Source organism: Cuculus canorus, chromosome 18 (assembly GCF_017976375.1).
Source record: "Cuculus canorus isolate bCucCan1 chromosome 18, bCucCan1.pri, whole genome shotgun sequence".
NCBI lineage: Eukaryota > Metazoa > Chordata > Aves > Cuculiformes > Cuculidae > Cuculus > Cuculus canorus.
In genome coordinates this window covers 8,026,051-8,041,393 of record NC_071418.1, presented here as the reverse complement: position 1 = coordinate 8,041,393, position 15,343 = coordinate 8,026,051, and the positions used below count along the sequence as shown (strand labels likewise).

The 15,343-nt window shown below is 43.6% G+C and overlaps 1 protein-coding gene and 1 long non-coding RNA gene across 2 annotated transcripts in view; one reads left to right on the top strand and one right to left on the bottom strand.

Annotated features, from left to right (window-relative positions):
- Positions 1-15,343, bottom strand: part of LOC128853969 (uncharacterized) — a 53,741-nt gene that overhangs the window by 11,246 nt on the left and 27,152 nt on the right. The window contains exon 5 of the long non-coding RNA XR_008452839.1: positions 921-1,157. This is a non-coding gene — a long non-coding RNA (uncharacterized LOC128853969). The remainder of the gene's footprint in view (positions 1-920; positions 1,158-15,343) is intronic.
- Positions 10,624-15,343, top strand: part of LOC104064733 (myosin-4) — a 31,288-nt gene continuing 26,568 nt past the window's right edge. The window contains exons 1-9 of the mRNA XM_054083224.1: positions 10,624-10,827; positions 10,924-11,067; positions 11,159-11,315; positions 11,893-11,920; positions 12,008-12,116; positions 14,530-14,622; positions 14,719-14,782; positions 15,017-15,115; positions 15,212-15,315. Of these exons, the coding sequence (XP_053939199.1) occupies positions 10,624-10,827; positions 10,924-11,067; positions 11,159-11,315; positions 11,893-11,920; positions 12,008-12,116; positions 14,530-14,622; positions 14,719-14,782; positions 15,017-15,115; positions 15,212-15,315 (1,002 nt within the window). The remainder of the gene's footprint in view (positions 10,828-10,923; positions 11,068-11,158; positions 11,316-11,892; positions 11,921-12,007; positions 12,117-14,529; positions 14,623-14,718; positions 14,783-15,016; positions 15,116-15,211; positions 15,316-15,343) is intronic.

Here is a 15,343-nt window from a genome sequence, read left to right as displayed (position 1 = left end):
GTGCAAGAAGATCTTTTCTCCCCTTTCAAACATAGTTTAGAGGATGTTTAAACCTAAATGAGCTATGCTTTTAACTTTTATTTGGGAAATTGATGTGCAAACCAACATTTCAAGCTCAACACAACTCATGTAGTTGTTCGTCATCTATATTCTGTTCCTAAAAGTCCCCTGAACCTTCTAAGCTGGTCAGGCAGCTCCTGTGTAGCTTCCATTGTAATCCAGATAACTTTGCCAAGGGTGACCTCACTCAAAATGTGGACTTTCATTCTTTATAGGTTTTGGCATACACCAGAGAATCCATGGTCACCTCTTCGAAAGCAAGGAGAAGAGGTGTTACTTCGTCATAATCCAATACTTAAGAGTATCTGTCATTTTACAATCTGAAGGGATTTGAACCACTGAGACCTTCTCAGGCTTCTGAGAAGATTCCAATGAAATAGGGTAGGAGGTTGCTTTGCAGACCTCAGACTCAATAAAGGACTGTGGGGAGCATGTGCGAGCGGGAGGACGCCTACTACAATTCGCATTGGGAAATGGGTATAAACCATCCAGGGGCAGATTTAGACTAGATATAAAGAGGAATTTCTCCATGATGAGGGTGGTGAGGCCCTGGCCCAGGTTGCCAGGGAATTTGTGGCTGCCCTGTCCCTGGAGGTGTTCCAGGCCAGGTTGGATGCGCCTTGGGCAGCCTGATCTACTGGGAGGTGTCCCTGCCAATGGCAGGGGATTGGAACTAGATGATCTTTAAGGTCCCTTCAAACCCAAACTATTCTATGGTTCTATGTGATTCATGTGCATGATTTTTATGGCAAATATAATACATATGTATAAATTCAGTGTAAACTACTACTCATAACCATCAGCACACACGCTAGGTGGATAAATTCCCCAATGTATCTGGTACCAAATTAAAAGAATACCTTGCTGCTTAAGACCAGTTAAGCAGTTTGTTTCCCGATTTCGGTGAGAGCTTTTGATGAGCCAGACAGGAGGACTGCTGTAGATCCTTGATGGATCTTGGGATCATGGGACCTTCAGCCAGATTCTAAAATCCTTAGCTTGCTGAATTGCTGTCACAAGAGTATCCATGAGTTCCTTCAAATGGCTTCAGCTGGGCAGATGTGGAAGGGAGCTAAAAAGCTGGTGTAGAGTTTTCCCTGTAAAATATGGAAGAAAAGGACAATACAGAGTTTTGTTTGTCTGTTTTAAAAACTAGAAACTCATTTCACAAATGACACTGTTTCCTGTATCCATTCTACCATACATTTTCATACCAAGAAGGGTAGGGTAGCGGTGCTTGACAGATCTCGATTCAGCTTGCATCCACGAAGTTGCCTTGGAGCTTTGGACTGAATGACCGGCCAGGTAATGCTAAGTAGCCACCAGAAGAGCAGAGCCCTTGGGTCAGCCCAGTGACCTGTGCAGATCTGCGGCTGACCGCTGCCAAGGCTACAGGAGCAAGGCGAGGCAGGTAGAGGCGACAGGAGGGGAACAGAGAAAAGCAAAAAGGTCACTTTTCCACTCTGTCTTGAAATAGGAAACAGCTCAAGCTGAGCACCATGTCCCAAATGTAGAAGATATTTTACAAAAAGCAGTTGGAATCATTGCACTGGCCAAGACCTTTCTGACATCCTGGCAGAAATTACTCGGTACATTAATGACTTAAAATAATGACAGCTGTTTCACAACCTGCTAGCAGGCTCTAAAGAGAAGGTTAGCAAGGGTATATGGGACATTACTTAGGAGAGGTGTGACGTTACATAAGGAGTAGGAGGACACAGCACCCGTTGAGGCAGGACTGGAGGGATGTGCTGGGCTGTAATGCAACAGATATATAAATAGACCTGCTGAAGTGAGCTTCTCCCCCAGGCTGCCTCTGGGATTTGCTTCAGATCAAGCCACTTTGGACACTCAGAGACCGTCCCCAGCGACGCTCATATGTCTGCAGCAGTGATTATTGGCCTGTCCTTGTCCAGGATCACTTCTCAGAACTATCCCATCTATCAACACAGCCACACGCTTAGCTTCTTTAAGAAAGGTGACATACCTTCTCACATGGTGTTAGATATTCATTAGGGCAATAGCAGCTCGTTCTTCCACCTATTTCCACTAGCATTGAGGAATATGACTTCCCTTTACAAATGCTATTTTTCTCTCTATGCTATATTTACCAGTGTGTCCTCAAATTCAACTCATTATTAGCTTCCATTTTTTTCCCAGTACAGGCACCAGTTTTACTGGGCCACTGTTCACTAAAACACTTTTTAAAAATTAACATTTTACTAGACAGTTTCCAAAAGCAGTCTGAGTAAGAGTTCACACACCACAGCCTGTTTCATCAGCTGTTTCATCCCCCTGATTTTTTTGAAACCTTGTGTCAATCTCATCTGGTCTTGGCCACTTGTTCATTTTGTTTATTTGGCAAAAGGCAGAGTGTTTCAGTAGCTGAACAAGTCTGTCATGGAAGTTAAGCTGAGGTTCTTTTCTCAAAACTCTTTTTTGGCTCTGCTGCTACTAGATAACATCACAAATAAGCAATAGAATTTGCTGTTGTTGAAGGTGGTGGAACAGATATGAGATCAGCTCTAAGTGAGAGAATACAATCTGTATTGTTTCATAGAATTTTAGAATCATAGAATGGTTTGGGTTGGAAAGGACCATGAAGACCATTCAGTCCAAGCTCCCTGCAGTGGGACAACTCCACCAGGTTGCTCAAAACCCCATCAAACCTGACCTTGAATGTTTCCAAGGATGAGGCATCAATGACTTCTCTGGGCAAGCCAGGCCACTGCCTCACCACCCTCAGAGTAAAAAAGGTTTTCCTGGTATCCAGTCTAAACCTCTCCTCTTCTAGCTCAAAACCATTCCCCCCTGTCCTATTGCTGCAGGTCCTGTTAAAAAGCCTCTCCCCATCTTTCTTATCAGTCCCCTTTAAGTATTGAAATGCTGCAATAAGGTCTCCTTGGAGCCTTCTCCAGGCTGGACACCCCCAACTCTCTCAGCTTCTCTTCACGGGGGAGGTGTTCCAGGCCTTTGATCATTTTTGTGGCCTCTGGACCTGTTCCTGCCTCCCCGCCTGCTTTTGCTGCCAGAATTGCCTGTGAGAAAAGGGGCTGCTTACTTTCATGGTGCCAAATGTGATGCACAAATAAGCCTGGTGATGAACAGCTTTCTTGTTTGATTGCCTGAGGAAGGGCAGAAGGAAGTACAAAAGCTGTCATTTAAGGTGAAATAGCCCCACAGTCCACAGGGTAATAAATAGTTCTTATCAGTAACTTGTGCAGAATATGGATTGCTGCCAACTTTATAACTGCTGAAACCACCTGAAGATATGATCATATCACTGCTTTATGCTGGAAAGAGAATAGATAGAACAAGAAATTTAGGATAGAGATCACTTTCTCCCCAAATACACAATATATCATTGATCATTTTGCAGCGTTCAGTAGCTGAGAGATATCTTCAATGCCCATGTTCCAGTATTAAAACAGCAGCTCCTCTAGACTGGCGGTTGTTGACAGCTGTGAAACAAGCTTGCAAATATATATTTAGAAAGGAATCTCTCAAAGATTATCATCAATTCTACTCGGCCTTGGGGCAGTATCAAACTCATGCTTAGTGATGCAGAAAATCAGCATGCAGTATTACACATTTTTGACAAGTTTAGATTAACTTTCTTTTCCCTTCACATAATTAATCTTGCACCTTTCATTAGAAAAGAGAGTAATTTAAAGTCAGGCTGAGCAGATTAACGTTTAGTACATATTTTCAAAGCTCAATACTTTTGTTTCTATTAAATGCAAGAACCCCCACCGAGTGTCTGAAGATACATCTTTCCACACATATGCATTTATTCTGCTATCACTGATCATTTGAGCCTAAAAATCATTCTGCCTAATCTTAGGAAGAGCTACGGAGAGATTCTCATTCTTCTCCCCACAGAACAGGAGTGTATGCCGAAAACTTTTAAATAAAGATATTGAGACCCTTGAGTCATTTAGCTCCTCAGCACCTTAATAGGGTGCCCCTAAAAGTCAACATACTCAAGGACACACATACAACCTTTCCTTGTCTTTGTATATGCACATTCTTTCAATGTAATGACCCTGCAGTCCGAAAAAGCGGCCCTATTGGATGGCTATCAACTTGGGACACTGTCCTGTGGGAACAACACTGACATCTGCATAACTGGACATATATTTAAAAGGGTTCTCAGGCACAGGAACAGGCTGCCCAGGGAAGTGGTGGAGTCACCATCTCTGGAGGAGTCCAAACAACCTGTAGCTGTGGCACTTTAGGACATGGTTTAGTAGGCGTGGTGGCGTTGGGCTGACAGTTGGACCTGAGAGGTCTTTTCCAACCTTAATGATGCTGTGATTCTATGAGTCTATGATCTGAGTAGTTATCATTGTCATTTCATGTCTGCATTCACGCTTCAGGCCAGACTGTGACAGAATGGCAACAACTCTGACTTAAAAAAACAAAACAATGTAATGAAAGGGTACCAAAACGACTCCAGAAGTAAGAGACAAAGCCTCAATAGGACTTCTCAACCCTGTATGTTGCAATGCCTGACTTGAAAGAGGCCATTTTCCTAACACAATCCAATAAACTCTCTGAGATGCCTTTACTTCCCATACAGCTTACCTAAACAGGAGGCAACATGAACACAATCCAAAACAAACAGCCTATGAGAACCAAGGACATTCCCAAGATAGCCAACATGAAACGATGACAACGATGTATCTGAAAATCCATCTCTTTCCGGATGGAGTCCTAGGTCAATTCTATAAAGAGGTGATAAGTTTTCATGGTCTCTAAACTTTAAATCATTTTCTGACAAATGTTTCTTCTGCCTTCAAAACAAAGAAAAGATGAGGTAATGATGAAAAATCTATTTTGCAACCTTATTTTCTGTACAAAATAATCATAGAATCACAATGTCCTGAGTTGAAAGGGACCCACAAGGATCATCGAGTCCAAATCCTGTCCCTGCATAGGACAACCCAAACATTCACACTGTGGGGCTGAGGGTGTTGGCCGAATGCTTCTGAAATACTGTCAGGCTTGGCACCATGGCTGCTTCCTGCAGAGCTGTTTCAGTGCTCCACCACCCTCTGGGGGAAGAACCTTTTCCTCATATCTAACCTAACTGCCCTCCTGTCATTCCCTCAGGTTCCAAAGTCTAATGGTAAGAGCATTTACCTGAACTGTGAGAGACCTGAAATCAACTCTTACTGTCACTTCAGGAACTCAGATCCCAGACTCTCATCCCTGCGGCTCTATTGCTATCAGCAAGCTCATAGCATGCACATAGCCCCATGTGGGAACAGATTTGCATTGCCAACATTCCTTCCGCAGCCCCGGTTTCCAAGAGAAAACTCTACAGGAGTGCTTGGGACACAGGGAGAACAGTTATGGATGGCTTTCTAACCCACTGGTGAACATGCTAAACCTTATTCAAAGGGTTCAAAAAGGGAAAACAAAGTCATAGAATGGTTTGGTTCGGAAGGGACCTTAAAGCCCATCCAGTTTTAACACCTCCCACTGGATCAGGTTGCTCCAAGCCCCAACCAACCTGGCCTTGAACACCTCCAGGGATGGGGCACCACCACTGCTCTGGGTAACCTGGGCCAGGGCCTCCCCACCCTCACAGGAAAACATTTCTCCCTAAAATCTCATCTCAATCTCTCCTCTTTCAGCTTAAACCCAACCCCCACCTTGTCCTATGCCTGCACTCCCTGATAAAGAGCCCCTCCTCAGCTTTCCTGTAGACTCCAAAATGAATTGTTTGAAATGACTACATGGGTGTGCAAATACATAATGTACTCACAGGAATACTACAGGCAGTTCTACCCCAAAAGGAGATGAATGAACCACAGAAGGTTTAGAGAAGGAATAACAAAGCAATGTTATCACTTCTAATTCAGAGATTACTAAGGGGTACCAAAGCATGAGTGGAAAAGGAGAGTAGATCTGAAATAGTGTTTCACTGCAGATTACACTAATTAGTTTTTCAGATGGATGGCTCAGGACAAATAAAAGTCATTGCTCTTCATACGTGCAGCTAACTCACCGATGCAGGATGTTGTAAATGCTAAACACTTACAGGAGTACAAGAATGACTGAATAATTTCATAGAAAGAATCTATTAAAAAGTACTTAACCTAAAATCCTTCAGTTGACAGCAATTCCTCTCAACTACATTCCAACCTCCAAGCAAAGCTCTTAGAAAATGTTGATCCTCATTGGGATGCGTCAACATTTATGTGCTCAGTGTAACACCATTTAGACAACAGTATTACTTCTGCTTACTACCATCTTCATAACTGATATTCAGTAGCTACCACCATTGCTGCTCCAGACAGGTCAAAGATGAGACCACCAATCACCTCCAGCAAGAAAACTTAATTGAGTGATGAGGCTGTTGCAGCAATGGCAAGTGCACGCAGACTTGGGAATCAACAGTTCAAGGGGACAGAATAGGAGAGAAAAAGCAAGCATACTTTATGACTGATTCCTAGGCTAATCTAGGGCAATAAATAGATTAAGTAAGGATTGCAGACTGGAAACTACATAGTACCCAGCAGTAAGAACCTGAGGAACATCAGAGGCAGCACACAGACATGGATAATTTGGATTTGACATAGGTCAGGGTCAAGGACACAAAGACCCTTAGGCACAGACTTCCTGCCCATTGCAGTGGGGTTGGAACTAGGTGATCTTTAAGGTCTCTTCCAACCCAAACTATTCTATGATTCTATGTGCCAGGGGAGGTTTGGGTTGGGTATTAGGAAAATATTCTTCACTCAGAGGGTGGTAGAGCCCTGGAACCGCTTCCTAGGGAAGCAGTCATAACACCAAGGCTGACAACATCCAAGAAACATTTGGACAATGCCCTCAGACACATGGTGTGAATGTTGGGTTGTCCTATTCAAGAACAGGAGTTGAACTCGATGATCCTTGTGGGTTCCTTCCAACTGAGGACATTCTATGATTCTATGATTCATACCTTCATGTGAGACATCCTAACTGAGGGAGGTGGCAGTGGTGATAACACCTGTCCAATGGTGTGTGCTGCAGCAAAAGATGGTCATAGCAGTCGAAGACTGCGAGTCTGACTTGTGGTCCATAAGCTGACAGTGGTCTTACTCTGTCCTAAGCTTGAGCCTTGAGGTTTCAGGCTTGCCTGCACCCCATATGGAGGTATAATGAAATTCAATGGGACAAAAATTCTGCCTCACTAAATCTTCCTCCTGCTCTATCAGCATGTGTAGATAGACAGAGAGGGCAGGACGGTATCCTTTAAAATCACAGTCTGCAAATAAATAGTTGTGCACAATTAGAAAAAAAAAAAAACCATCTTGTTGGTTAGAGCAAGCTCTTAAAATAAGGAGCCAAGTGTTGCCTTATTTGGCATTATCGGAGCCGTCTTTGGGTTCCTTCATCCTTCATCCTGGCACAGAGCAATGTGGAAAGAACAGTCAGTGCAGCTGACTCCATACAACCTTAAACCACTCCTGTCGCTGAGCAATTAGCAGAGAGATCAGAGCTTCAACACATTTACAACTAAGAGTAAATTATTATTGACCAAAAATAGAGTGCCTGAATGCTGTGTGGGCAGGAAGTTGCCTATAAAGAGCCACAGCTGAAGGCAACCTCATTCTTTATTACCTCAGCATCTCACGGTAAGTTCCATCTGCTCGCTTCATACTCTGACCATGGCATCTCCACAGCTCTGCAAAGAGGTGCAATATGTAGGGTTATTTTGCTCTCATTCTTCTTCTAATGGTCCAGGTCTTGCTTTGCATGCGGTGTCAAGGTTATATGACCCAAACCACTCCAGTGTGGTGGAACAAGCAGAAGCAGAAGAGCCATGCCATTCCTTGGAGGGGCCTTCTACAAACTTTGCTACCTCCAAGCTCTATGAAAGGCCCAGGAAAACTAACTCTGAAGGCAGTTGAAATTGATTGGAAAAATATATATAATGGAGCTGACCTTCTCCTAGACATTAGATTTATTTTCTGCAGATCATAGTAACATTGGGAGGAGCAGATTTTCTGTGATTTAGTTCTTGCTCAAGAGTCGTAAGGCTCTGGGTACAGCTCAGCTGTTGGGAGAGACTACACAAGGTGTATAAATGTTTGATGGAGCATATGCTCAAGACAATGGACTGGTTTTGATTTAACTCTTACTGTCCCTTCTTCAACTCTTCCACAGAGATACTGAAAGCAGATATTCTCCTTGGCTCTCTGAAGGTAAGAGTTTAACAAACAACATGTCGTTTTGCTAATTGATCCTGAGCAATGAGGGAAACTTCCACAAACAATGGCGGGCTGGTGGGAAAAGACCATGTGGTAGAACCAGATTTGCTGAAAAGGATATATTCTATTTTAATCAGTATGAGCATTTTCACAGTTCTTGGTAGGAAACAGTCCATGTATTGGGAAAGAAAAGTGACAGATACCTGAACTTAGCTAAGAGGACATGAGAGACAGCAACAATAATGTCTTTTTGCAGTGAGACCTGGGGTGCTGGGATTTATAGATGACTGGAATTTACCCTCTGCCATTTACAAAAGTGCTGGAAGCCTGAAACTGAGGTTACATTCAGAGAGAAGGCTCGAAGTACAATTCAAGAAGGGACTAAGCTTATCCTGCCTTAAGTTAGTTTCCTCTGGGGTAAGGTCAAGAACGCGATGTGCAACTTTGGCTTATCACACAGTTCCTGAAAACAGAACAAAGTTCAGGATGATCTTGTCTCCTGTCTGATAGACAGATGCATTCATATACAAAAAGTGACTTTCACATATTACTTAACCATTCTCTTCCAGGTTTTCTGGGAAGGGTTAGAGATTGAGTGACTGGCAGAGTTCACCAGAGCAATCGAAAGATCCCTCCGCATGTGTCTCCTATGCCAATACAAAAACATTGCTCACTGAAATTGGAGTTGAAAGGGATGGAAGTACAGATTATTGTCCTTGAGAACAAAGGAGATAAAGATCTAAATTTTACACTATTTCCTATGAAAGTGGCTCAACAGACTGTTCCCCTCAAGGAATTTTCTGATAACCTATTGGCATTTTCTGATGTTCCGCTTAACCTTTTCACAGATACTGTGAAACAATTTCTCTTTCTTTCATGCTGCTTACCTTGAGCTGCTCAGAGGCAGGACCACACAGGCAAAAATGCTGGGCTCTATGGACACAGAATAATACTTTCAGAGTAAGCCAAAGGTTCTGGATTCTGTGCTTTGAAATTCCTAGATATTAAAGGTTCTTGAGAGATGCAGCCCCTCAAAGTCCTGCAAGGTGCATAACTCACAGCATAAAGGTTTTGCTACCAGAGATCAGCACATCTACAGCAAAGTACCCAAAAGCAGCATTACAAATGCCTTCAGATTCCTTTCATCATTTTCTTCACATAAAACCACTCCACATTGGCTGTTTCAGTACTGTCGTGCTCTGGAATTATACATCTGAGTAGTTCAATTTTGTTCCTTTATCTCGTGCATCAGACAGCCCATGAAGGAGCAGCAGCCTCTTTTTTTTTTGCTGGCCTGTATATCAGCTTGCCTGGGGAAGAACATTCTGTCTATGCTTGTTCCTACACTATTTCTGCCTGTGTTATTTCCAGATGCTCTTGAACTCTCCGTAGCAGCTCTGACTGTAGCAACCAAAAGCATCTACTTGTGTCGAATAATTTTTACTAGATATTGCTAAAAATTTCAAGTAAAATGGAGCATAAAGCAGTTTTCTGAAATATTTTTACTAGGCAAATCCCTAACTGAATGACTGGTAGATATCAGTATGCACTAATTGTCTTTTAATGATTCATAACCAGCATTACGCTATATAATACATTAAACCCAAAAGGTACTTAGTAATTGAAATTCTTTGGAATGTTATATCAAGTACTTATTTATCTAGATAATACGATGCTATAAATTATTACCTTCAATAAACATCATATTCACTTATTAGTCCATTTTGCCACAGATTTGAAAAGCTGTTTTATATTTGGTTCATATGATAAACAGGTTTGGCTTCTTCACAGGTGATGACTGACCCTCACAATTTGTTCCAGTGCTTGGTACAGACAGAAACTAGTTGGATTTTCCCTGCTTGCTACTCAAACATAGGAAACAGAAGGGTGCCAGAAATTTCTTCTCTCAGAAATTATGTGTGATAGTCAGTCTGCTTAACTTATGGAACTTACTTGCATCTAAATTTTTAGATGTCTAATGGAACAATCTTTCTAAGTGGCTTATGCGTATGTGGCTTTGAGAAGTACATGACTGTGTGAATAGTAGCTGAAAATACTGCAGGAGAAGCTGTTGAAGACTTCTAGCTTGATACTCCCTCGCTTGGGCACACAGGCATTTCATTTAAGGGGGATATCTTAAAAAGCAATACACATCTGTCTAGAAAAGGAACTTATCAGAAGTCCTTATTAGGACTTCTTCAGTGGCTACTTAAAATTGAGGCAAAAGTTAAGTGCCTGACATTGATTAGTCCTCCTCTTCCTTGTAATCATTAAGCATAACTGCTTTCAGGCTAAATATAAATTACAAATACACAGGCTCTCTGAAAATTTTCTGAATTCCTCCAGAGCAACTCCAGCCATGAGTTCAGACGCAGAGATGGCAATCTTTGGAGAAGCTGCTCCCTATTTACGGAAGCCTGAGAAGGAGAGAATTGAAGCCCAGAATCGCCCATTTGACGCTAAGGCAGCCTGTTTTGTAGTGGATGACAAGCAAATGTATGTGAAAGCTACTGTACAGAGTAGAGACGGTGGCAAAGTCACAGTTAAAAAATACGATGATACTGTAAGTGATACCATGTGTTAAGCATACATGATCATCCAGTCCAGGTAGTTCCCTGGCTTAGATTCCTTCTGTTGTTCCCACTTTTGTTTTTGTCAGACTGTGACTGTAAAGGAAGATGAGGTCTTTGCCATGAATCCTCCAAAATTTGATAAAATCGAGGACATGGCCATGATGACCCACCTCCACGAACCCGCTGTGCTGTACAACCTCAAAGAGCGTTACGCAGCCTGGATGATCTACGTAAGTCCCAGCACAGCCTTCCTTTGGGGAGCTGGGAGGAACCGCTCTGCCAGGCTGAGCGCAGCCAACGTGCTGTCTCCCTTCCTTGCAGACCTACTCGGGTCTCTTCTGCGTCACCGTCAACCCCTACAAGTGGCTGCCGGTGTACAACCCGGAGGTGGTGGCTGGCTATCGAGGCAAGAAGCGCCAGGAGGCCCCTCCACACATCTTCTCCATCTCTGACAACGCCTATCAGTCCATGTTGACTGGTGAGTCATTTGGCAAGAATGGGAAACCCTGATACATGCAGAGCTGGCTGCTTAGTCAAGGAACTCTTGACAGTTCAGGCATCTTAAGTGCTCTTCTAGTCCCTGATGGCAACAGCTCCCATAGTCCTATAACACAACTCAGGATTAGACTGCTTGTGGCATCTTAATGACTCTGTGCTGTCAGATAATGAAGGAATGGCACTAACTAGCTTTATAGCTTTGCACTCACTCTCCTAGTAAGGGATTTGAAGAAACAGTAAGGAAGGACCTTGGCAGAGAATCTGATTCTGGTTAAACAATATTTAAGCCAAGTTCTATACATAAAAGAAAACAAACAGTAAGTAGGAAACGTTATAAAGAACTCTAACTCCTGGAGTTCAATTTTCAGCTGCTTCATCCCTTTGTCCACAAAAAAAAAAAAGAAAAAATCACATGCAGAATTTACCTTATCTGATGAGAGAGAATAAAAAACAGAGTTACAATATAGTTCTGTCCCTTGATGTCAGTTAGTTATGTCTGAGGAACAGAAACCCTCCACATCTTGTTTGAACAGCTCTTTCTGTGGCTTTGTTTTCAGATCGTAACAATCAGTCAATCCTCATCACGTGAGTATCTTTTGGCATGTGTGACAAAGCTGACAGAAGGAAAAATGTTTCCTGTTTCTTTTAACAATTAATACTTTGGTCTTGCAGTGGAGAATCCGGTGCAGGGAAGACTGTGAATACCAAGCGTGTCATCCAGTACTTTGCAACAATTGCAGTTACTGGGGAGAAGAAGAAAGACCAGCCTGGCAAAATGCAGGTGAGGCATTGCCATCTCCTTCTAGTGTTTGCCCAAGACTGTGCCTGCAGAGCAGAACATATCCATGCGTACCTTTGGGGTGCAAGACTAAAGAAACAATTTCTTCATGTAGGAAAGGCCCAAGCCTCAGTTTCTCTCCATTCTCCATTTACTCAGGGAAAGTCTTCACCGGGGAGAGGAAGATAATGTAAGACAGCAGTTTCCTCTGTGCTGTCTATCTATGTATCTATCTGTTAGTATTCCACGAGATCAATTATATCCACAGCACCTAAGTGGCTGCAAGTGTAAAGAGAGCAGTTGTTTCCCACTGGCATGTGATTGTGCTATTCCTATTCCTTCTTTCATTCCTATTGACAGGGGCAGTGCAGGAGCTCTGAACTCCAGAGTGCTTGTGCTGAAGTTAAGACTCATTTCAATAGCACCAGGTCGCAGTTTCCCCTGGCTTATTCTCCTGTGGGCAACAAAACAGCCCTGAGGGGCAGCGTAAGAAAAGGGACAGATCCGAGACAGCTGGGACCACTTGCCTGACAGTTAAAAAGTAAACTCAGAAAGGATCCTTCCAGGGGAGAAAGCAAACGCTCTGATGCCCCTTTCTCCTGAGTAGCGCAGCTACTGCAATCTGAGCTCACTGGTGTATCTGCAAGGCGTAGGCTTCATCCCTTAGCACACAGCAAACAACAAACACCCTTGTGGCACAAGTGTGTGTCACCACAGTCTGTGAGATGGTATGCGCATCAAAGTGGGTGACACGTGTCAGCGTGTTATCTGAGTAGCCAAGGGCACAGCAGAACCTAAGGAGATTCCAAGGCTTTCCGCACTCAGAGGCAGGTGTCCGTGATTGATGGGTTGTTGTGGCCAAGGCAGGTTCATCAGAAGCACTCTTTCCATCAGCACCATTTCAGCCTCTCCTGGTCTCAGCTTTCACCAGCTGCTCACTATGCCAGGATTGGTCTCAGAAAAACTTTGAGGCAGCTGAGAGACATAGTGACCATGCTTGATATAAGGAAAATCACCTGACTCTCAGATGGACAATAAGCTGTTCTGCCCTTTTCTGAGTTTATGCACAGAATACTCTATTTTTTTAGTATTTACCATCTCTGTAAGAGTAGCATGTGCCATAATCTTCATAAGAAGATTAAATAAAACACTATAGTTAAAAGACTATAATAAAAAACTGTAGTTCTGTCTAGCCCAGCATCCTATCTCAGCTGCAGGCTGAAAGCAGAGGCCAGGCAAGAGTATATGAATAAGGGAAGGAGATAACAGCATTTCCCCAGAACAGCATCTCTGACTCTAGCACTGTCACCAAGCCTGTAGACAAGACTCTAGAACAGTATCATACTATCATAGGATCATAGGACCATAGTACAGTTTGGGTTGGAAGGGACCTTAAAGATCATCCAGTTCCAACCCCCGTGCCATGGGCAGGGACACCTCCCACTGGATCAGGCTGCCCAAAGCCCATCCAACCTGGCCTTGAACACCTCCAAGGATGGGACAGCCACAACTTCTCTGGGCAACCTGGGCCAGTGTCTCACCATTCTCATCATGAAGAAATTCTTCCTAATGTCCAGTCTAAATCTGCCCCTCTCCAGTTTATACTTGTTCCCCCTGGTCCTATCACCACAAGCATTTACGGAGAGCCCCACTCCAGCTTTCCTGTAGGCCCTTCAGGTACTGGAAGGTCACTATAAGTGCTCGTCGGAGCCATCTCTTCTCCAGGCTGAATAGTCCCAACTCTCTCAGCCTGTCCTTGTATGGAAGGTGATCCAGCCCTTTGATCACCTTTGTAGCCTCCTCTGGACCCATTCCAACAGCTCCTTCTCCTTCTTACATTGAGGATTCCAGAACTGGACACAGTATTCCAGATGAGGTCTCACAAGAGAGGACAGAGGACAGAATCACTTCCCTCTCCCTGCTGGCCACGCTTCTTTTGATGCAGTCCAGGATACGGTTGGCCTTCTGGGCTGCGAGCTCACAGTCTTCTATGCTGTTCTCCACGCACAATGCTCCCTTGAGAGCTCCCTGGTCAGAGCTGTGCACTAAAAAGACGTTTGGCGTTGCTCTAGTCAGCTGCAATGACAAACACATGCTCTCCTCGAGAAGAATCATTTAGAAAACTGAAAGATACATGTGAGAGGGCGTTACTGTAGGGATTTGGGATATTTGTTACTTAGAAAAGCTTCATAAGGTACTCTGTTGCCTTAATTTTATACGGTGCACTTTTATGTTGGACTAACAACTAATTTAAGCTCATTGTGCCATCTGCAGACAGTTATGGGAATGGCAGTCTCTCACCATTGCACGATGTTCAAGGCTGCACAGAAAATTATCTGCTTGTAACATCTCCTCTGCAATATTTGTTATTAACCAGCAGTGAAGTTTGATAAGAAATGTTTTCTCCTCTCACTAGGGAACTCTGGAGGATCAAATCATCCAGGCCAACCCGCTCCTAGAGGCCTTTGGCAATGCCAAGACTGTGAGGAATGACAACTCCTCACGCTTTGTGAGTTCATTTCAGATTTGTTGGAATGCAGATACCTAATACATGTCTCATTCATTGATCGCTATAACCAGTAGGTTGATTTGTACTGCTTAATAGGGAAAATTCATCCGGATTCACTTTGGAGCAACTGGCAAGCTGGCCTCTGCGGATATCGAAACCTGTGAGTTGGAGCAAATCAGTGCATGCTGGAGTCTCCGTCGCTGGAAGTGTTCAAAAATTGTGTAGACGTGGCACTTTGGGACATGGTTCAGTAGGCACAGCGGGGTTGGGCTGACAGTTGGACTGGATGATCTTAGATGTCTTTTCCATTCTTAACGATTCTATGATTCTATGCAGAATTTGTGCAACTATCTCAAGTTTACCCGGAGACTAATGGCACCTCTCTTTTGGTTAGATCTTCTAGAGAAATCCAGAGTGACTTTCCAGCTGGCCAGTGAAAGGAGCTATCATATTTTTTACCAGATAATGTCCAATAAGAAGCCAGAGCTCATTGGTGAGTGCCAGCAGTCCTGGGCTTTGCTCAGCAAGTGCCTTCTCTTTCCACCGTGACCTGCTCCAATGTCACCAAAGGTGCCCTGTATACCTGCAGATCTCCTCCTCATCTCCACCAATCCCTACGACTTCCCCTATGTGAGCCAAGGAGAAGTCACTGTTGCCAGTATTGATGATAGTGAGGAGCTGCTGGCAACGGATGTGAGTACAGCAGAGCACCTATGGGCCG